The 20,549-nt window shown below is 63.6% G+C and overlaps 2 protein-coding genes across 3 annotated transcripts; one reads left to right on the top strand and one right to left on the bottom strand.

Annotated features, from left to right (window-relative positions):
- Nucleotides 1-3,958: 3,958 nt before the first annotated feature.
- Nucleotides 3,959-13,612, top strand: CDH15 (cadherin 15). The gene is made up of 14 exons (XM_026719751.2): nucleotides 3,959-4,112; nucleotides 6,740-6,904; nucleotides 7,548-7,703; nucleotides 7,929-8,073; nucleotides 8,611-8,771; nucleotides 9,130-9,258; nucleotides 9,723-9,908; nucleotides 10,211-10,464; nucleotides 10,769-10,908; nucleotides 11,132-11,350; nucleotides 11,476-11,715; nucleotides 12,129-12,265; nucleotides 12,359-12,517; nucleotides 12,749-13,612. Exons 1-14 carry the CDS (start codon nucleotides 4,059-4,061, stop codon nucleotides 12,944-12,946), a joined length of 2,343 nt encoding a protein of 780 aa, XP_026575536.1. The 5' UTR covers nucleotides 3,959-4,058; the 3' UTR covers nucleotides 12,947-13,612.
- On the bottom strand, nucleotides 13,602-18,557 carry SLC22A31 (solute carrier family 22 member 31). 2 transcript variants are annotated; one of them, XM_087940304.1, is made up of 9 exons: nucleotides 17,519-18,557; nucleotides 17,280-17,383; nucleotides 16,259-16,413; nucleotides 15,610-15,778; nucleotides 15,298-15,443; nucleotides 15,018-15,126; nucleotides 14,677-14,891; nucleotides 14,304-14,415; nucleotides 13,602-14,152 (listed from the first exon to the last, which is right to left on the bottom strand). In XM_087940304.1, the coding sequence occupies exons 1-9, from the start codon at nucleotides 17,879-17,881 to the stop codon at nucleotides 13,744-13,746; spliced, it is 1,782 nt and encodes a 593-aa protein (XP_087796430.1). In that variant the 5' UTR covers nucleotides 17,882-18,557; the 3' UTR covers nucleotides 13,602-13,743. The 2 variants fall into 2 exon arrangements, with proteins under 2 accessions (XP_087796430.1, XP_087796431.1); XM_087940305.1 differs by lacking the exon at nucleotides 14,677-14,891 and having other exon boundaries at nucleotides 17,519-17,942.
- Nucleotides 18,558-20,549: the final 1,992 nt, after the last annotated feature.

The following is a 20,549-nucleotide window of genomic DNA, read 5'->3' on the forward strand; positions in this document are numbered from 1 at the left end:
TTCCCTTGGCTGTGGCTCCACTCAGCAAGGACAACTGGGGGGGGGAGTCCTCTGGGGGTGGGGGCTCTGGGGGGGGGCAGGATGAATCCAGGCCAGCCAGTCCTTATGAAGGAGAAATCCCTCCTACGGACTTGGCTTGGAGGCTGCCATTTTGCCCTTGCCCCCGCCAGGGATTGGAGGGAGGTGGGACGGCAGTTCCTCCCCCGGGACACCCTCACCAACAGCGGGGTGGCGGGTGTCACATCAAAGCTGCTCGGTGGAGCACTCCTGCCCTGCCCAAGCGGGAGGGACGGCCACCTTCCCTAGAGACGGCAGCTCTGGCTTCTTGGGGGGGAAGGGGGGGCTGCTCGGAAGGACACCTTACAAACCAACAGGAACCCCCACCCCACCCCGCAAGCACCAGCCCAGGCCGGGTCTGCAGAGGTGTCCCGAGTCCAGAGGCAGTCACCAGAATCAGGAAGGGCTGGGGGTGGGGAGGGGGCGCAAGTGAATAGTCACTGGGTGCCATCCTGTTGCCACCCCTGTGCCCCCTCGCCCCCCCGCTGCACCCTCAGCCAGGGCCCCCAGCGCTCTCCTGCCCTGCCCAGGCTCTTTGGCTTCTTCCTGGCCCCCTGTTGCCCCCCCCCCAGCTGCTCCTGGCCTCTCTGCCTGCGGGGGGGCGGGGAGGAAGAAGCCCCCTCCCACGCTCCTGCTCCCCCAGGGCTGGGCAATGCCCCCCTCTTTATGGCTGGCATTATCTTTTATGGCTGCATAAAATCCTAAGCTTCGCTGCCCTTTATTGCTGCATCCCACAGCGGGGCTGCTGTCTGCCAGGAACAACCGAGGGGGGGGGATGGGTGCAGCTGCCCCCGCCCCTGTTGGTTCTGCTGGGGGGTGGAGGAGGGGCCCAAGCCAGGTCCTCCCTCTACTCAAGGGGGCGGCCTTGGCACCAGCGCCAGCCTCCCCCCTTTCCTCCCCCCTTTCTGTGCCTTTCCAGGAGGGTCTCCAGGTGGACTCTGCCAACCTGGTGCCCACCAGAGAGGCGTCCGGGCCTCTTGCCAGGGGACTCCCCACCTCTTTGTTGTTGTAGCACACAGCACCCCCCCATTCCCTCCAAAGGATGCTGGTGCTCTAGGAAGGAAAGGGCACGACTGTAGTGGGGTGTGTGTGTGTGTGTGTGTCCGTGTGTGTGTGTGTGTGTGTCCCCTCCCCCCTCTCCTGTCCTTCCGTCCAGGCCGAGGCTGCAGGGGGACTGGCAAGTCCTTGGCCACCCTTAACACTGATGGAAGTGACAGGCTTCTGGCTTTCAGGACCGGCTGGAGGGAAGGAGCCGGCCGGCTGGCTGAAGGGGTCTCCCCAGCAGCTGAGCCAGAGGCCCCGGCAGGCAACCCCGCTCTGCTCCCATCAGCCCCTGCCAAGGAGGATCTGGCCCTCTGTCTCTCAAGTCGCCAGCCCAGCCTGAGCCACGTCAGCCAGGGCGCCAATGTCAGGGAGCGTCTGCTGGCTGCCACCCTGCCACCCCGCATTCGGCTCAGGCAGAAGGCAGCTGACGGGGGGCTGCCAGGCAGAAAGGGGCCCCCTCTCCAGCCCCAGCAATTGGATACCTTGCAGGCCACTGATGCAGGGGGCCAGGTTCTCTTGGGCAGGTCCAAGCCAGGGGCACCCAAGCCCCCGAAGGGTCACTTTGGGCAGAACATGCCCCTTTGCACCCAGGGCCGAGGCTAGGAAGGACAAAGGGCAAATTGGCACAGGGAAGGCCACTTCTGCACATCCCCAGAAGGCAGAAGACGGTGCTTGGCTTGCTTTCCGGCTCCAAGGCCAGAATTGGGCCCTCCAGGGGGCTCCAGAGGGCTGTAGGGGTGCAGGAGAGAAGGCCGGGGGAAAACGGAGGGGCTGGATGCGCAGTAGCCTAGGAAATTATTCATGGTGCGTAAAAAAGGGGCGTCCGATCCTTTCTCCTTCGCTTGGGCCCCTCAGGGACTCCATGAAGCCGACTGGCAGGAAATTCAGGAGGGCCAAAGGAGTATTTTGCCGTGTGTGACGGTTGAACACAGCCTCCTGTTCCATGAAGGGGCCTCGTGCCCTTCTGGGAGAGCCTTGAAGCCTGCCTCCCTTCAGGTGGCTGGAAACGCAGTCGGGGCTCGAGGCTTGGCCGTGCCTCTGTCCGTCCGTCTGCACGGAGACACTTCTGCCTTCAGGACGGCGGAGAGCTTGACCCGCTCTGGGCCAGGGAAGGTTGCGGAGCCCGTGGGAGCCCTTTCCACATGCCTCGTGTTCATCTGGGCCTCCTCTTGCCCTTCAAGCTCTCGTCAAGGCCGGGCGTTGATGTGGGGCGACAGGGCAGTGAGGCCAGGATCCGCCCAGGACAGACCAGACAATATCGGAAGCGACAGCCGGAATCCGCCAGTGGCCTTGGAAGAGGATTGGCTGCCTTGGTCCCCCTTCCTGACTGGTGCACGTGCGTGTGGATGCCACGAGATCCTACAGGCGCCACTTGGTCCCCCTGGCTCCCATTGCTCTCCCATGGAGCCGGAAGTGAGCGTTTCCCCACAATCCGAACGTGTCTGGCTGAATCTCTGCCCCCTCAAGGAAGCCAGGCTGGGTGAGAGCAGCTACTTAACAGGAGGACCGAGTTGGAAGGGACCTTGGAGGTCTTCTAGCCCAACCCCTGCTCAACTGGCTAAGCCCAGCCCACTTCAGGCCAAATGGCCGTCCAGGCTCTTCTGGAAAAGCGCCAGGGGTGGAGCACCCACGACTCCTGGAGGGAAGCCGCTCCACTGGTTGGTGGTCCTCACGGTCAGGAAGTCCCTCCGTAGTTCTAGGCGGTTCTTCTCCTTGATGAGTTTCCATCCGTTGCTCCTCTTCCTCCTCCTGCGCTCAGGGGCTTTGGAGAAGAGCCTGAGCCCCTTCTTTGCGGCAGCCCCCGGGGGGACACTGCAGTCGCTTAGCTTCCCCGGATCTGGGCGCCTGAATGTGCTCCTCAGCTGGACTGGGAGGTGGGAAGAAAGAAAGCTATGGGGAGGCCCTGCAAACCCCCCCAACTGCTCCCCAGGAGCAGCACAGCGGCCTCCCCTCCGTCAATGCGCGAGGCAAGGCAGCCAGGCTGCTCCGCTCTTTGCCAGTGCTGGGGCTCCCCCTGCTGGCTGCTGAGCAGCACTGCCTGGTTGCACGTGTGCATCACTAGGGCAGCCGACGCTCATTTGCGGGGCCCAAAGCTCGGAAGCCGAAGGGCCCCGTGAGTCAGGGGACCCAGCCCGGGCGCTGCCCTCGTGGCCCTGCCACTCCTGTGTTTCCCAAGCAGGCCAGGCGCTCTGCTGATGGTACTTCAGCCTTGGGAGGACTTGGAAGGGGAAGCAAAGAAGGGTTGCCAACACAGCTGGGAAGAGACCTCTGGCCGTCCGGGACAGGAGCCCCCGTGCCCAGCTGGTGCCGCAGCTCTGCCAGATCTCTCCCTCTCCCAGACGCACACGCACCCCTCCAAAGTGCCAACCGCCTCAGGGGCAGCAGAGGAGGCAGCAGCTGCTGCTCAGCCAGCCCTGGCAGGGGGTGGGGAGAGGAAGGCAGCACCCCTCCCTCAAAGAGCTCCTGGCTGGCCCTCAGTCGCCGAGGGGCTTCTGATCCCGTAGTGGGACTCGCCTCGCCTCGCCTCTAAGCACCCCGAGGAAAAACAACAGCGGGAAACCTTTTCCTGACACCGGCACTGAAGAAGCTACAGGGACACGTTGACAAAATCACCCCCCGGCACTGAGCAACCCCTCTGGAAGCGGCCTGGGAAACGCAGGCACCGGGCGGAAGTTGAGCCCCACCGTTTGCCAGGGGAATAACGCCTGTGGCCATGGCTGCGCAGAGCCGCCCCCCTTCCCCTGCGGCTTCTCCCTGGAATGGCTCTTCTCCCCCGGATTCCCTGCCCCCCGCCCGCCCCCTCGGCTCAGCCCATCCGGCCCTTCTCTCCCAGCCTCTGGGCCAGCCCCAACACATGTGCTGTCTGTCACAGCCGGCCGGCCGAGGCCATTTTAGCTCCTGGCCCAGGCAGAGCAGCAAGCAGGGTTCCAGCAGCGTCTGGCCAGGCGACCCCCAGGATGGTCCCCGTCTTCTGGCTCAGCGCCTGCCTCCTGGCCACCCTTGTGGCTCAGGTAAGCCGGGCGAGGTGGGGCTGCGGTCCCTGCTCACCGGGGCTCGACGTGCCTGGCTTCTTTGGGGCTCCTGCGGCCTCACCCTGTTCCCAGGAGACCCCAGCCGTGCAGGTGGGCTTCAGGGCCAGAGGGTGGCTCTCCCAGCTCTCTCGGAAGGGATCCGGCCGAGGATCTGCTGCCGGACCAGGGGGGCTCCCAGGCGGAGAGTCCGCAGATCCTCCCGGGAGGGGGCAGCTCCTAGCCGCCCTGCAGCCTTTTCTTCTGCTGTGGGGAGGGAATCCTGCTGTGGACTGCAGAGACCATGTGGCAGGACTTGGTGCCTCGGCCTCTCCTCCAGCTCTTGGGGCTGATCTGTGGGAGGGACAGCCCCTGCCGGAGGGCCGGGCTGGGCGAGAGCCCATTGCCAGGGTCCTGCCTGCCCAGAGGAGGATCCTTCTGGCTTGGTTGCGATCCAAGTGGTGGCAACACCTGTGCAGGGCCAGGATGGCAGTCCTGAAGCTGGCTGGGCACCACACGGAGGGCAATGTGGGAGCTTCCCTGCACCGGGGCAAAGTGGTTTTGAAAGCTGGGGGGAGCCCTCCTCCCCTCAAAAGACCCAGAAGTCGTCCTGTCCCGTCCGCCGTCCCCCCGTGGGGCAATGTCAATGCTCCTTTGGGCGATGGAGAAGGCGGGAAATGGTGGGCATTTGTCCTAGCTAGGCGGCTCTTTGCCCAGGGAGGGCAGGAGGCGCCCCCACCGCCTCTGCCAGCTGCCCCAAGACAACAGGAGCCTGGAATGTGGGGGGAGACAGCTGGGAGGGGAAGAATGCGAGCCCTCGGCTGGGGCTGGGTGGGGAGTGGGCTGCAATGTGGCTTGCATTAGATCTGCTTTGCCGTGAGGTTTAACTGGGGGGATTGCAGGGAGGGGCCAAGGAAGGGCACAGGGCATCTTCCCTCCCCGCAAGTTCTTGTCTGCCCCTGGAGACTTAAGCTGGGATGGCTGGTAGGACCCCACATTTCTAAGACCCCCCCCTCCTAAATCTGTGGTTTTCCGGGTGGGGGCATTTAAACTGCTGACTTGCTTCTCCCATCAACTGAGCATCTCCAGCATCTCAGAAGGGCGCCAACTTGGGGAAGCCCCCTGCACGCCTCCCCCCCCCCCAGCAGGAGAGGAGAGGACCGCCCTGCCCCGTGTCTGGGAGTGGGGGGGGGAGGCGGCATTCTTCCACCAGCAGCTCCTGCATTTGTTCAGCCACCTGCTGGGGAGGAATTCAGAGCTGGGCAGGGAGGCGCCCCGTTCCAAGGCCGGAGAAGGGAGGGTCCCTCTGCGTGGCCCCCAGGGTGGCGGGTGAAGTCTGGGCAGCCTGCACAGCGTCTCTGTCCAGCAAAGGGACCAGCCTGCTGGGCTTTGCCAGGCTCCCTGCAGATCCAGACAGCGCATTGCCTGGATCCAAGGTCCGAGGGCCGTGGACACCCCCACCAGGCCCCTCCAAGCACAAAACGCTTTAAAGGGGGTCTTCTCGGGGGCAGCCTCGGGGCAAATGGGACGAAGATCCGATTTTTCCCACGTCTGTTTGAAGCGGCTTCCTGAAAGTCTCGTGACCGCCCTGGATTCTGAGGAATGTTTTATGGTTCATGCTCCGGTCAGGCTTCCAAACTGATGCTACAGTAGAACGGCTTTTAATTAAAGTTGGCTTAGAGGCCGTGGTTTCCCAACAGACCTGTTTCGGGCAGGAAGTAGCCCCAGTAGGACCAGGATCTTGACCATTGGCTAGGGAAACGCATGGAGGCTCTGAGGAGGCTGTGGCCGGTGTGCCTGACACCGAGGGTCTGGAGCGCCGTGATGCTGTCATGTGGGAAAGGGCCAGAGGCCGAATTCTCCCGAAACAAAGTCAGGGGAGGAATGCCGGAAGTCCCAGCCGCTGCCTTGGGATGAGGAGGCTTGGCTGAGAAATCCCAGGGAAGGCAGGGCTGGGGGCTTGGGGGGAGGGGGAAGAGCAGCAGCCCCGGCCCCCTTGCGTCTGCTGGGCTTCCTGGCTGGAGCCCCTGCCCGGCCTCTGAGGGGGGGGGGTGCTGAGAAGGCCCCTTCTTGGGTTTCGGGAGGTCCCATCACAAGCACTATGGTCACGGCCAACCTGGCGGCGGTTTTTCTTCCCCAAATGCTGCCTTGCCCTGCCTAAGGAAAGGAAGGGGAAGGAAGCCAGGCCCCCCTCAGGGACCCTCCTGGCCTTCCAGGCGGTGGGAGGCTCTCAACTCGCCTAATCCAAGAAGAAACGTGCATCCCTCTCCAGCCACGACTGATTCCTCCCCAGCAAAACTCTGCCCCCTCCCTGCTCTGAGCCAGGAGAGCTTCCACCCTCCCTTGCAAGGCCTGAGCGCAGCTGCTGCCCAACTGAGCCCCGTCTGGGGACTGATCCCTGCAGTGGGGCAGGGCGACTTAGCAGTGGCGGGGGCGGGGGGGGGGACCGCAGGGACTCTGGCCGCACCTGTCCCAGGGCATCAGCCTCCTTTTGTTAGCAGAATGTCCTGGCAAGGGAAGAGGCGGCCTCTGGATTCCTTCTGGTTCTTTGCCAAGGCCGCCCTTCTCCTGGCCCATTCCCACACCGGCCGCAGCCGCCCCCTTGACCGGCCGTTTCTTTCCCTTCCCAGGAGGAGGCCGCCTGGGGTGCCAGAGGGGAGGCTCCTCACAGCCATCCGGTTCTGCAGCTGTGGCCACGGGAGAAGGCGGCCACGAGGAGGGTCAAGCGGGCCTGGGTCATCCCCCCCATCAGCCTCCCCGAGAACCACCGGCGGCTGCCCCACCTCCTGGTCCAGGTGGGTAGGAGAGACGGGGGGCAGCTGAGATTGGCAGGCAGAGTTTGAGGAGGGAAGGACGGTTCTTCGCTGCGGCGGCTGTGCCTCTCCTCTAGCCTTGGGCCTCTCTTGGAGGAGGAGGGGGTGGCTGGGTGGGTGGGTGGACAGCTACTGTCAGTCCAGCGCTGAGCCCCTCTCTGGCCACCCGCCCCGCCCGGCTGCTTTGCAAGGCCAGGGCCTCCATCCTCCGCAGCCCAGAGGTGACCCCCCCCCAGTTGGCGCCATTTTGCAAGCCTTGGGGATGGGCGTCGTGAGGGACGGGCGTCCCCAATCCTCCTTGGGATGCGTGGCGGTTCTGGGCCTGAGCCCCCCATGCCCAGCGGATCCCACTCATCATTTCCCCGCAAGGGCCGCCTTCTGCGCGCCACAAGCCCCGTGTTCACTCCTGACATCTGTAGAACAGCTGGAAGAACTTTGGCCGAAGCTGCAGCCCGAGTTGTCCCTGGGCAATAAGTCTGAGTCGGCAGCACCTGCTGTCTAAGGCGGGTGGGATTCCGGCCGTACCCAGCTTCAGGTGGGGGGGAGGGGGGAGAGGGAAAGAGTCTGGGGGAGGCCTTCTCACCCCCTTTCCCCCCCCCTCCCGGGGCCGGTTCCCTCTCTGCAGATTAAGTCAGACAAGCAGCAGCCGGGGGTCGTGGTCTATAGCATTAAGGGCCCCGGGGTGGATGAAGACCCCAAGGACATCTTCTCCATCGACAACCGGAGTGGCAAGGTCTACCTCAACACCGTGCTGGATCGGGAAAAACACGATCGCTTTCGGGTAAGGAAGGGGGGTGGGGGTTGGACTCTGATCAGTCCGGATGTTTGGGTCCTTCCTGCCCCCCACCCATTTCCATCCAAGGGGAGGAGGCAGAAAGTCCGCCGACCTCCCTCGAACCCTCCAGAAGTGCCCTTCCTGCCCGCTAAGCTGCCCCGCGTCCCCTAGTGGAGCAGAGGCTGCCTTCCCCAGTTGAGATGGGCCTCCCCCCTTTCTCCCCATAACCAGCTGAAGGCTTTTGCCCTCGATCTGGGCGGGGTGCCTCTGGAAGACCCCACCGACCTGGAGATCGTCGTCCTGGACCAGAATGACAACCGGCCCCTCTTCCAGCGGGACGTGTTCACAGGGCAGGTGGTGGAAGGGGCCGAGCCAGGTGGGACCCCCCTCACCTCCCCCTCGGTCTGGCCAAACGTCTTCCAGGAGGCAGGACCGGTTCTGCAGCACCGGTTCTCCTTCGACCCGGCTGGCAGGACCTTCCGGCTGCTCCCTGGTCACGGTCACTCTTGGTGACCCGAACGAGGGCCCAGCCCTCATTTGGAAATGGGGTGCATTCAATGTTCCCAGGGCACCTCCGTCCTTGAGCAGACCTGGATCGCCGAACCCTCTGTTTAATGTGCCCGTTTGCAGAAGTGCCCGGAAGCAGCTCTACCTGTGCAATTTCTGGCTGCCCCCGGAAGCACAAATAGTATAGCAACGCTAAACGTGGCCATCATGACCCCCCAGGCTCGGTCCTCCCGTGGCTGCCCCATGACCCCTGAGCGGGGGGCTGGATCACATGGCAGAGCAAACCCTGGGCTGGGTGCGCGAATGTCGTGCTTCCGAAGAGGCCCTAGAAACGGGTCAGTGGTGAGAGAAGCTGCGCCCGGCTGCCTCTCCGCCCGCTGCGCTCAAAGCGCTCTGTGCTTTCCAGGGACGTTTGTGTTGAAGGCGGAAGCCACGGATGCCGATGACCCCGAGACAGACAACGCGGCTCTGCGGTACTCCATCCTGGGCCCAGAAGGGGCGGGGCTCTTTGCCATCAATGAGCTCTCTGGGGAAATCCAAGTCGCTCGCGATGGGCTGGACCGCGAGGTATGGGCTCCTCCCTTGTGCCCGGAGGCTGCTCCTGGCCACAAAGGACGGACGAGCAGCTGGCACAAACCGGGAAGGAAAAGGGAGGCGGGAGGTGCTAATTACAGTGCCACATTTCTCTTGTGCAGTATTTCAACTACGTAGAATCTTTAGGAATTATTAAAATGTTCCCCAGTTATCCTACAAAATCAAATCATTCACCGAGTATTTATTATGGCTCTATTTTTAGCAACAAGGCTTGGATTTATTTTATTATTAAGGATTGCACAGAATAGTATCTAAAAGATCTAGCTGAGAAAATACGATGCGTTTGTTAGCCAACGTTTTGTTTGATTTGATTTGCAAACTCCTGGACCAGGTGATGGGCAGCTACAACTTGACACTCCAAGTGGCTGACATGGCTGGAGAAGGCTTGACCACCACAGCCACAGCGGCCATCTATGTGGAAGACATCAACGATCACCCCCCCGAATTCACGTCGGCTGAGGTGGGGAGAGGACAGTGCAGAGGCAGGGTTACACCGCCCCCCCCGGCCCCCCCTGCATGGCTCCCTTCCTTGAGCATCCCGTTCAAGGCCTGCCGGGCGAGGTCCCCGGCACAGGAGGAGGAGGAGGGTCAAGAGCTTGCAGGGTGAGGTTCCTGAGCCCCCCCAGCCAGCATCACGGGAGGACCTGACGTGTGAACCGGGCCTTCCTTGCTACGGGAGGTTAGCTGCTGCCCTGCAACCTGGTCCCACCTGGAAGCCCTCAAGACTGGAGCGGCTGGGTGGGCGAGCTGGCTGGGGAATGCCTCTCCCCGAGCAGCTGTTAGGATCTGGGGCTGATGGAGCCAAGGTACCCCCCCTCTGGCCCCCTTCAGCTGCCCCACGGGAGGCCACTGCTGGTGGGGCCGCCCTCCGCCACCCCTCTCCTTCTTCTCCCCTCTCCTCACACTGCCCCGCTTCTCTTGCAGTTCCACCTGGAGGCCCCCGAGAACCGGCAGGGCGTGGAGGTGGGCCGGCTGACGGTGCAGGACGAAGACCAGCCAGGCTCCCCCAACTGGCTGGCCAAGTTCACCATCCTGGAGGGGGACCCCCGAGGAGCTTTCTCCATCCACCCCGACCCCCTGACCAATGAGGGGGTCATCTCCTTGGCCAAGGTCAGGAAGGGCCAGGCTCTGCTCGGGACTGGGGCAGGGGGGGAGGGGGGGGCTGGCCCAGGAGGGAGCAGCTCCTCCCTGCCTGTCGAGGGCCGGTGGCTGCCTGGAGCGTCCCAGAAGCTGAAGCAGAGCAGGCCCAGCCTTCCAGGGGAAGCGGGAATGGCCAAGCGCGGAGGCCCCTTCTGCAGCAGGACGGTGGGGGGCAGGCAGAGCGCAAAGGCCAAGGGGGTGTCTGGGTGTGCAGCAGGAGCCCCCAGGAAAGAGCTGGCGCCTCCCATGCCCGTCTCCCTCCCACTTGCCAGGCCCTGGACTACGAGGAGCAGAGCCGCTATGAGCTGCTGGTCTCTGTGCAGAACCAGAGCCCCCTGCACCCCTCGGCCCCCAAGGCCGCCCACGCCTTGGCCAGGGTGCAGCTCCAGGTGGTGGATGCCAACGAGCCCCCCTTCTTCCTGGACAACCCCTGCAGGGGGAGGGTGAACGAGGGAGCAGCTGCCGGCACCCAGATCAGCCTCCTCCGTGCTAGGGACCCAGACACCCAACAAGCTCAGCAGCTCAGGTGAGCCCAAGCCAAGCTGGCCGGTGGAGGTTCTGCCCGGGCGAAATCCAGCAAACGCAACCCCCGTTTCCTTTTTGTTGGAAGGGTGAAGTCTCTAGTCCTCATTAGCCCCATCCATCCCTAAGAGCAGACCCTGCTGGGCCGTGTCTCCCTGCCCCCCACTGGGATCTCAGAGGAACCTTCCGGGGGAATCTGGCAAGTTGGGGAGGGGGCCTTTCTGTCCTCTGCCCTTCGAGAAGCAAGCCTTGCACATAGAGGGGGGAGGGTGGGTGCGTGCATCCCTGAAGCCCCCTCCTCTCCCCAGGTTCCTGCAGGCCTCTGGGTTGGCCAGTTGGCTGCAGGTGGACCCCGATTCTGGCCGGGTGGAAGCCCGCCAGCAAGTACCCCCGCGGTCAACCTTCCTGGATGGCTGGTACGTCGCACAGATCCTGGCTGTGGATAACGGTGAGTGGGTGGGCAGGGGAGGGAGGGGAGGGGGGAGAGCAAGCAAGGGGCCCTGGCCTTTCAAAGGAACAGCTGAGCCGGCCTTGGACTCGGGGAGGGTCCTTAGCCAGGGCTGGGGTCTCCTTTGGCAGCCATGGGCGAAAGAGAAGAGCCCCTCTGCGTGGACGTTGCCCCGAGGTCAGCTGGACTCACACCTCCCTCCCTCCCTCCCTCTCTCCCTCAGGGACCCCTCCCCTCACAGCCACTGGGACCCTCTCCGTCGAGGTGCTGGAGGTCAACGACCATGCGCCCGCCCTCCTCCCCACCATGGGGTCCCTGTGCCGGGAAGGGGGCAGCCTGGTCCTGAGCGCCACGGACCAGGACTTGGCGCCCCACGCTGGGCCCTTCCGCTTCCACTTCACCCTCAGCAGTGGCCACAACTGGACTCTCAGCCACCCCAACGGTAGTGGGCTTTCCTGGGGGGCATGTGTGATGGGGGGCAGAGCTCGACCCAGGCGTGGGGAGGGGGGGAATTTCACGGCTACCAATCATCTGAAGCCCCCTCCCTGCTCCCCTCACCCACTCCAGACACCCACGTGCTGCTGCGGCCTCCCGTGGACGTGGCCGAGGGGCTCCACGTGCTGCCACTGCTGGTCAGAGACTCCGGGATCCCGCCTCGGGTGCGAGAGCAGCTGCTGAACGTCTCCGTCTGTGCCTGCAGCCGGTGGGGCACCTGTGGGGCGCAGGCGGAGGCCACCCTGGGCGCCAGGGCAGGCCTCAGTCTGGGCGGCCTGCTGGCCATCCTCTGCAGTGCCCTCCTCCTCCTGCGTAAGTGCCTGGAGGCTGAAGCGGGACCGGAGGGGAGGAAGCGGGAGGGGCTGGGCCTCTGCCCCCCGCTCAGGGGAGGGGAAAGGGGCTCAGTGCTGGGAGGTTGGTGGATCTGTAAATCCAGTGGGTGCAGGTCCTATTTCTGGGCCTCGGGGGGAGGGGAGAGGAAAGACCCTGGCCCCAAGGCCCCCTCCCCATTTCGCTGCAGCTGTGCATGTGTGTGTGTGTGTGTGAATGTGGGCTCATGTTATTTCCCCAGGCAGGCCTGGCATGGGCTGGGCAGGGCAGTCTAGAGAGGGAGGGTGCCCACAGGAAGAGCTGGCAGCTCAGGGGTGGGGAGGAGGCTGCCCGCACTGGGCACTGGGAGGCCTGGGGGGGGGCACAGGGGCCTCTGACCCGCCTTCTCTGGGCAGTGCTGGTGCTGCTGGTGGCCGGGCTGAAGCACTCCCGCCGGCAGGCTCTGCGCAAGGGGCTGCTGGGCGCCTGGCAGGATGACCTGCGCGACAACATCGTCAACTATGACGAGCAGGGGGGCGGTGAAGAGGACCAGGTGAGACCGGCCGGGGGGGCTGCATGGGGCCGGTTCCTTTCCCGCCTCTCGGCCATGGGGTCATGGAGGCCGTGCCTCGTTCTCTGCCCGCAGGAGGCCTACGATCTCTCCCAGCTGCGTGACCCTGACCTCTTCCGGCCCCCGACCCCCCGGGGGAAGCCCCTTCGGCGGAGGGAGGCCCCCCACAGCTGCGCCTTGTCCCAGCAGTACCTGCAGCGATGCCCTTCTGACATCGAGGACTTCATCAATGAGGTGAAGAGCAGCGAGGAGGCTGGCCGGGAGGGTGGGGTGAAGGCCGGGGGTCCCCGCCCGGCTTTCCCTGAATCTGCCTTGTCCCTGGAGGTTTCCAGAACTGGGCTGGGGGGCCTTCCTTTGATGGGGGTGGCCTGAGGGCCTCTGCCTTGAGCAAGGGGCTGGACTAGAAGGCCTCTCGGGCCTCTCCCAGCCCTGGCCCCCCTGGAGCTGCTCCTGTCTCCTGCGCAGGGCTTGGAAGCAGCCGACAGGGACCCCAGTGTGCCCCCCTATGACACGGCTCTCATCTACGACTACGAGGGGGCCTGTTCGGCCAGCGGCTCCCTCAGCTCCATCCTATCCAGCCTGGGAGACGAAGACCAGGACTACGACCACCTCCACGAATGGGGGCCACGGTTCCAGCGCCTGGCCGAGCTGTACGGCCAGTAGGGGCAGGAGGAGCAGCAAGGCCTGACTGGACAATGGGCCAAGCTGGCTTCTCCCTGCAGCCCAGAGGCAGCCCCCCTCCAGCCGCTGCCTTGCCAACTGCGGCTCCATCTGCAGCTGGACCCACCTGTGTGCCCAGCGGGCAGAGGCTCCCAGGTGCCTTCCCTGGCTGCCGGCTGAGATTCTGCTGGCAGCTGCTGGAGGACAGTCCAGGGACCCCAGGACCACCAGTGCAACCCCTTGTTTCCCCCAGCCAGGACCCCTCCCCCCCCGTCCCCTCCAGGGGCCCTGAGAGTTACCAGGCCTAAAGAAAGAGGGCGGCTGGGTGAGAAAACCTCCACCTGCCAGGGAACCAAAGAGCCAACAGGGAGAAGCAAGGACTGGCAGCCTTGCAGGAAGCAAGCAGAGATGCCCCCCCCCCGCCCCCCCGCAACAGGCTCCCCCCCCACATCAGAACCGATCAGGGGCCCAGCCTGAAAAGCAGCTTCCGGTGGACTATGGGTGAACCTGGCTGTGCTCCCCTCAAGGCTGCAAAGGTGCCAAGGTGGCTGCAGCCAGAAGGGGGAGAGGCTTGGGGGTCTCAACAGGGGAACAGGGTAGGATTTCTGGGGTGGGGGCAGCGCTCGCTGTGGCTGACAATAAAACTCCACAAGAAAAGTGAACTATAAAGGCAGCGTGCGGTTTATTGCGTGTCCAAGAAAAGGGGGGCCCTGGGTCAGCCTCTCCTCTGCCCAGTTCCTCCTGAGGCCCCCGACAGTCCAGCCCCAGCAGCGCTACTCTCCTCCGGCGCTGCCATGCTCTTAGGTCTCTGGGCCCAGTGGGCTGCCTCGCCCCCCAGCCCCAGCAGGCCCCACGCGGCTGCCCAGCATCTTCTGGGTGGCCGTGACCAGGTGGGCGTAGCTTTCAGGGTCGTAGGGGCTGGCCCCCGTGTGGGTGGAGAGCAGCGGTAGCTGGTCCTGGCGGCGGCAATGGCGGCGGGAGGGGTGGAAGAGCGGTGGGCGGTGCAGGCTCTCCCCCTCCTGCATGGAGTCCGGCAGGGGCCGGTGGCTGGTCTCTGGGAGGAGCATGACGCTGAGCACTGAGAGGACGGCGAAGGAGGCGAAGACCACGTGGTGCAGGAAGAAGCCCCGGCTGGGCTGGATGTCCATCATGGGGGTGGCCGCCTGGCCCAGCGTGTGTGCAGCCAGGATGAGGCCCAGCCCGGCTCCCCTGCAAAGCAAAAGAGCCCCATTGGGCAGCAGCAGCAGCAGCAGCAAGGGCGAGCCGACCGGGAGTCGGCCCAGGGGGACTCACTGGAAGTTGAGCTCCAGGCTCCGGCCCTGCCCGTCTGCCAATGCAGGGACACCTGACGCCTCCTCACCTGACCACGGTGGGCAGCATTTCGCTGGCAAAGAAGACGCTGAGGGCAGCAACCGCTTGAGATGCCAAAATGCCCAGGATGGAGAGCGCCAAGACAAGCCAGGCCATCAGATCTAGGGGAGGGAAGGGGCCTGGTTGAGAGGCTGGCTAAGCGTCCTTCGGCTGTGCCTCCCCTCCTGCCACACAAGCAAGCCAGCCACGTTGCATCGCTAAGACTCCATCTGGACAAGGCCAGGCCTGGGAAGGGGGAAGCCCCACGCAAGGGCCCAGCAACGCAAGGACCAGCACCCTCCAGCAGGGTCACTTCCACTCCTGGGGCTGCTTGCCCCCAACCCCCCACCCCCCCCACCCCCCGGGCAGCTGGGTCTCCTTACACTGCATCAGGGCCAGGAGGAGCAGGGAGGAGACACCAGTGAGGATGGTGCCAAAGAGGAGGACCGCCCGGCGGCCAAAGTGATCCACCGTCAGGCAGAGGAAGAGGACGGCCATCGCTTCGCTCCCCGCCAGCAGGAAGTAGGGGAAGTAAAAGCGAGGCTCGTACGGAGCCAAGTTGCGGGCGAAACAGTGGCGGATGCCGCTCCCAATGAACCTGGTGGGGAAGGAGGTTATGTACGCAGGGAGGGAGGGGGTCGTGTGGGGTCCCCAGTGCAGCTCGTGAGGAGGAAGGGGGGAGGGCCTGCCCAGAGCCACACTTGCCCCGCCCAGGAAGACTCACGCTGTGAAGCCGAGAATGAGGCTGTTCTTCCACACCACCCTCGTGCTGAAGATCCGGCAGATGCTGTGATACTCTGCTCTGGGGGCGCCTCCTGCCCGGCTGTCCATCTCTGGGCACAAAAGGAGAGCTGGAGCCCAGGCCCAACTGGCTGAGGCTTCCCCGCCCTCCCCACCTCTGATGGACTCCACTCAAGGGCTCCTCCCTGTCTGGGGCTGCAGGTTGCCTCCGCTGCAGCCAGCCATATCCGGAAGGGGCCCGAGAGGACCAGTGAGAGACCCACCTGCCAAGAGGGGCTCCCCTGTTGGGGAGCCATTTTCCAGGCTGACTCCGTTGCCCCTGGCCAGGTCCAGCAGGGCCTGCTTGCCTCTCTGCAGCTGCTGCGTGGCCAAGAGCCACCGGGCTGATTCGGGGAAGAGGGAGGGAGACCTGGGGAAGGAGACACGGGCTGGGTAGGGCCGCGTTTGGCGCTCTTGGCTCCGTCAGAGAAGTGAGTCCTCTGCGTGCACCCCCTAAAGGAGGCCAGGCAGCCAGGGAGGGGGGGGCAGTGGGGGAGGCAGGCCCTCTCGGCATCCAGAACTAGTAGCACACTCACCACCAGCAAGCAGCCACCAGGGTCAGCCCCAGTGTGATGGCACCCTGGAGCAGCCGCCACTCGGCCACAGCCACCGCCAGTCCCGGCAGGAGCAGCTGCCCAGCAACCCAGAAGAAGCTGGCGCTCATCGTGACCATCAGGCGGTGGGGAGGGTCACACAGCTCCAGGCCTGAGGAGGGGCAGAAGGGGAGCGGAGAAGAGGCCAGATCAGTGGGGCTCTGCTCTGGCCGAGACCAAAGGCATTGAGTCTCACTGGGGGCCTTGGAGCTTCCAGCTTCAGCAGCCAACGGGGACGGAGGCCGTGAAGTAGTTCAGCAATGCCAGAGGGCTACCTGCTCCCCACACTTGCCCAGGAGAAGTGGGGGCAGGGCACCCACCAACCTCCACAGGAGCCACTCAGATCACCAGGAAGCTGCACTTCAGGACAGCATCTCCTGACCAGGGAAGCCCCAAACCAGGGACCGTCCCCCTCTCAGTCCAGGGAACGCTCCAAGGCTGGAGATGCCATTTGGGGGCAAAGGCGCCTTCGGCCTGGGCAGACAGGCCTAACGCCAGGGCTATTTTGGAAGCAAGGAGGACCTGGTGGGGTCCCGCCTGCTTCCCGCCTGTCCTGGAGGGCAGCACAGCCAGGTGGCAGGAAGAGACTCACGGGCCACGTAGAGGGAGAGGAAGGCCCCCGCCAGCATGGCCCCAAAGAGCATCCGCATCATAACCAGCATAAGGTAGTCCACTGCCAGGGCCACGCCGAAGCCCAGCGGGACGGACAGCACCAAGGAGAGGGCAAAGACGCTCCGACGGCCAAACCTGGAGGAGAGAGGGAAGCAGGGAGGAAGGACGGATGGGGGGGAAAAGGAGAGGAGTAAAGTCCACACCTGCCTGCACTGAGACAGCTCCCATCACGGGTCCTGGGGGAGCAAAACTCAGGGCTGCAACCCATTTTGGCCTCGGTTTGAAATGGCAACACAAACCATTGCACAGTGCACACTAAGGCCAACATGAGGGCTGCCAGACTCCACTCCAGGCAGCCCAGAAAAATGCCAGGTTTCACAAAATCGGTTTTACAGCTGGTCATCCCAAAGAAGGCCACCTTATCCAATGGACCGTTCTTTGTGAAAACCCCTTTTCCTGCCTCGGACAGCATTCACACCACGGAAAGGGAAGCTGCTTTGTGCCTCCCGAAGGCAACTTGTTGCAGGGGTCTGTCTGCATTCAGGCCTGTGGGCAGCCCCTCCCCCTGACTCCCAGCGGGCATCAGAGGTCCAGGGTCACAACTACCGGCTAGAATTTCAGTATGCGAACCCACTGAGCTTCCCCCTCCGCCAAGTGTCTCCCACCTCTAGAGTGCTGGCTAAGAGCGGAAGGAAATCATTGGCTTTTAATCCAACCTGGGCCTGGGGCGGCTTTGCTGAGCTACCATGGCCCGTGAATCATCTTATTAAATGGGATGAAAAATCAAGAAGTTCTTCCTGGAAAGTAGCAGCTGCCCTGCAGGTGAGAGCCGCCGCCTCTGCCACACCGGACACCCACAGAAGCCAAGGCCTGCACAGAAGCAGCCTTGGCTTTCTCCATAATACTAGCAGAGGGCCAAGCCGCCAGTCCTCAGTCCTCCAAATAACCGGAGGGCCCAGAGGCCCCCTGGGGAAGCAGCGCCTTCGCCGCCGCCGCCTTACCTGTCGCAGGCCGCCCCGAGGGCCACGTAGCCGACCAGCCATCCCAAGAGGTGGGTGGTTTGTTCCAGCGGCACCTGCCAATGCTTGGCGCACACCAGGTCCCACTGCGGGGGGGGCGGGGGGAAGCGGCCGTGAGCAGAGAAGCAGCAGCCCCGCCGGGGCTCCTCCCCTCCCGCCGGCTTTCCCGGAGATCCCGGCCGGAAACGAGCCCGCCCGGCGAAGGGCGCCGTCGGACCCACCTGCGTGACCAGCGTGGAGCGGAGCCCGGCCGCGGGCAGCGCGTACTGCCAGCCGCGGGTGCAGGGCCCGGTGCCGTTGGGCGGGCCGGGGGCGCCGCCGGGCAGCGGGTAGCGGTAGAGCAGGCAGCGGCTGCCCGGCGGCGCCGAGGCGTTGAGCAGCTCCGGGCCGGTGGCGTTGCGCAGGGCGGCGGGGAGCAGCGCGGGGTCCGGCCGGCAGCGGTGCGGCGGGACGGCGCCCAGGAGCAGCCCCGCGGCCAGTCCCAGCGCCAGGGCCACGTTGGGCGGCCACGAAGCGGCGGCCAGGAAGCGCGCCCGCCGCCCGAAGCCGCCCGCCCGGCGCAGCACCTGCCCGTCGAAGTCCATGCGCTTCCCCGCGGAACCAGAGACGGGCGGACCGGGGGGCGGCGGCGGCGGCGGCCTTTCTCCGGCCGGGCGGGCGGGGCGGGGCGGGGCGGGGCGCAGCCGGCGACAGCTGTCGCGGTGAGCGACGGGCGGGCGGCGCTGCCTCCAGCGGACCAGTCGAGGAAGGGGCTGTCCGACCCCTCCCTCCCCCGGAGCCAAGCGGGCCAAGGGGGGCCCGCGAATCCAGCGGTGCTGCGGGGACGCTCTGCAGTTGCTCAGAGGCCATCTCCGCACCCCCACCCCCACCCCCGTCCCAGGCTTGAGCCCCGAGGTGCGGGAGGCGGGGTCGACCGCCTCTCTGGGGCAGCCACCAACCGGCCCGCCTGCGCCCCTCCGCTCTGGCTCGGAGCGGAGCTGCCGCTTTCTGGGGGGTCTTTCGAAGCGGGCCAACCGGTGACCTTCGGCCTGGCTGCCCCCCGCCCCTTTCTCTCCTTCCGGTAGCCCAGAATCCCCGGGCGCCCTTCGCTGGCTCTCCCGCTGCTCCCAGCCTTCCCCGCTTGCTTGCTTGCTTGCTTGCTTGCTAGAGGGGTTTCCAGGCTGGCCCAGAGCAGAAGGGAGCGAGGAAGAGGCGGCCGGTCCAGCTGGTATTGGGCAAAATGGCCCAGAGCTGGGAATGGATCAGCTGCAGCCCCCACCCCCGGGGGAGTTGCCTGCTCCACAGGGACAGCTTTTTCTCGGGCTCCTTCCCTTCCCTTCCGGGACCGGGGTCGGGGCAGGGCTGCGTGTCCCAAGAGAGGAGCTGCTCCTTCAAGGGCAGATTTGCCCTGTTAGCCGCTGGTTGGGGGGACGGGGGGAGGCAGGCTGCCTGCTTGTGCAGCTGTGAGTTGTGGCTGACAGGGGCCTGCAAAGGTCTCCTCCCCGCCTTCCGTGGGGCCTCTCCTTGTTGGCTGAGTGGGGCAGGGCCTTTCCTGGACAGGGAGCAGCTGGCCAGCCGAGAAAAACCTGCTCAGTCCAGTTGAGCAGCTTCCCTGCCTGACTTCACCTCCTTCAGGCTGTTCTGTGTCCAAGGGCTGGTCTGTTTGCTTTCCACTCTTGCAACAAGTGGTTGCTTTTCTTCCCGGTTGCGTTTGAGCAAGTTGTGCAGAAGTACCTGGCAGCAGGAGGGGAAAAGGCAGTTTTGTTGGATTGCTACCTTTGGAAAAGAATGTTATCACGGGAACCTTTTATTTCAATTCCCTGTCAAGTTGTTTTCCAAAAAATACATCTGTGCACTTTGCGGCTTTTGTGTGCAGCCGCTTATCCAGGGAGAGCAGCAGTGTGTCAGCGCAACTTGCCAAGCCACAAAGGAAGTCACTGTTCAAACCAACCAAACTGAACAGGCTGCACAAATATCTGGGTGGTCTTCAACGGATCCTAAGGAAAGTGGATCACAGGAGCCCACATCACTCGCTCGGAGATGCAACTCTGCCAGTCGAGGGACAACAGCTTCAACAGGGGTCTGTGTGACACTTCAGTCTTCTCAGTCTCTTGGATTAAAAGTTTAGAAAAAAGGGAGGAGTTGCAACATGACCCTTTCTGGGTATATAGAAACATGGGGACACGGAAGCACTGAGCTACGTCTTGCAAACACACTTGAGGACAAATAATCTGGGGAAAGGATAGAAATCCAGTGACTTCAGCCGTTCAGATCTCAGCCTCTGCTCCCTCCACGCCTCTGATAATAAAAGGGGCCCAAAGTGGGAAGATTCCGGGATTGATCCGGAAAAATAACCTGGGGATAGAAACATGAGGAAAAATTTGGAAGGGGTGTTTTGCGTGAAGATTTCATCAAGTTTTGAGAACCCAGAGAAGGCCCCCCTCCATGCCTCGGCTTCAAAGCCAAGGGGAGCTTCCGCGATGGTGTGTTGGGAAGGAAGCCAAGGAGCGCAGCCAACTGTACGGCGAGTTGGAAGAGGGCGCAGAGGCGGCGGCAGCAGCAGCAGCAGCTTTTGGGGGCCTCAGTTCAGTCCGCTGGAGACCCCGAGGGTTGCCTTGAATCCAGGGTCTTAACTGGACGGACTAGGCAGGACTCCGGATTCCCACGTAACTTCCTCCTTCTCTTCAGCCTCGCTCAGCAAAATCTGGGCCTGGCTACGATGGGAGACGCATGAAACCTGGTAGGTTTTGGGTTACGGTCTTATTCGAGGTCTTTGCTCCTTCCTTTTCCCGCTCTGTAGAAAGGCTCGGGAACGCCCAAGCCCCAGCAATATGAGCGAGGCGGCGGATGAGGCGGCGGAGGAGGTTCGGAGAAGCAGCAAGAATCAAAAGAGCCCGTATCACACTGTCCTTTTTTTAAAAAAAGATTTATTTATGAACATTATCTCTTGAGGGACAACAGCATCTCTGCACTTCTCTCTGTACATGCAACTGTAGAAAATAACACCTGTATTTGCTTTGCCTCTTTCTGCAGGAAGTTGTACAGCTAAAGGGCAGTTTTATGGTGCCCTTGGCAGCACCAGCACTGACAAACTATATGTACACAAACTACATTGGTAAAAAATAAAAAATAAAAAAATACATGATTACATTACAAACAATGCACCCTGCTGCTGTTTAACTCCACATTCTATGCAAGTTGCACGAGTACAAATAAAAGGGTGTGAATTGACCTGTGAGAGTTATTTACATGTATATGTACAACTGTCTGGGA

This window comes from Pseudonaja textilis, chromosome 11 (assembly GCF_049901715.1).
Source record: "Pseudonaja textilis isolate UNSWEBS1 chromosome 11, rPseTex1.2, whole genome shotgun sequence".
Classification (NCBI taxonomy): Eukaryota; Metazoa; Chordata; class Lepidosauria; order Squamata; family Elapidae; genus Pseudonaja; species Pseudonaja textilis.

What these genes read in the sequence shown, in the direction of transcription:
- SLC22A31 (XM_087940304.1), bottom strand. Translation starts at nt 17,881, where the DNA reads ATGGACTTCGACGGGCAGGTGCTGCGCCGGGCGGGCGGCTTCGGGCGG. An exon ending in CTCGGGGCGGCCTGCGACAG is followed by an intron (nt 16,414 to 17,279) that starts GTAAGGCGGCGG and finishes TCTCTCCTCCAG; the next exon opens with GTTTGGCCGTCGGAGCGTCT. An exon ending in ATGCTGCCCACCGTGGTCAG is followed by an intron (nt 14,153 to 14,303) that starts GTGAGGAGGCGT and finishes TTTGCTTTGCAG; the next exon opens with GGGAGCCGGGCTGGGCCTCA.
- CDH15 (XM_026719751.2), top strand. Translation starts at nt 4,059, where the DNA reads ATGGTCCCCGTCTTCTGGCTCAGCGCCTGCCTCCTGGCCACCCTTGTG. An exon ending in GCGATGGGCTGGACCGCGAG is followed by an intron (nt 8,772 to 9,129) that starts GTATGGGCTCCT and finishes CTCCTGGACCAG; the next exon opens with GTGATGGGCAGCTACAACTT. An exon ending in GGGGCGGTGAAGAGGACCAG is followed by an intron (nt 12,266 to 12,358) that starts GTGAGACCGGCC and finishes CTCTGCCCGCAG; the next exon opens with GAGGCCTACGATCTCTCCCA.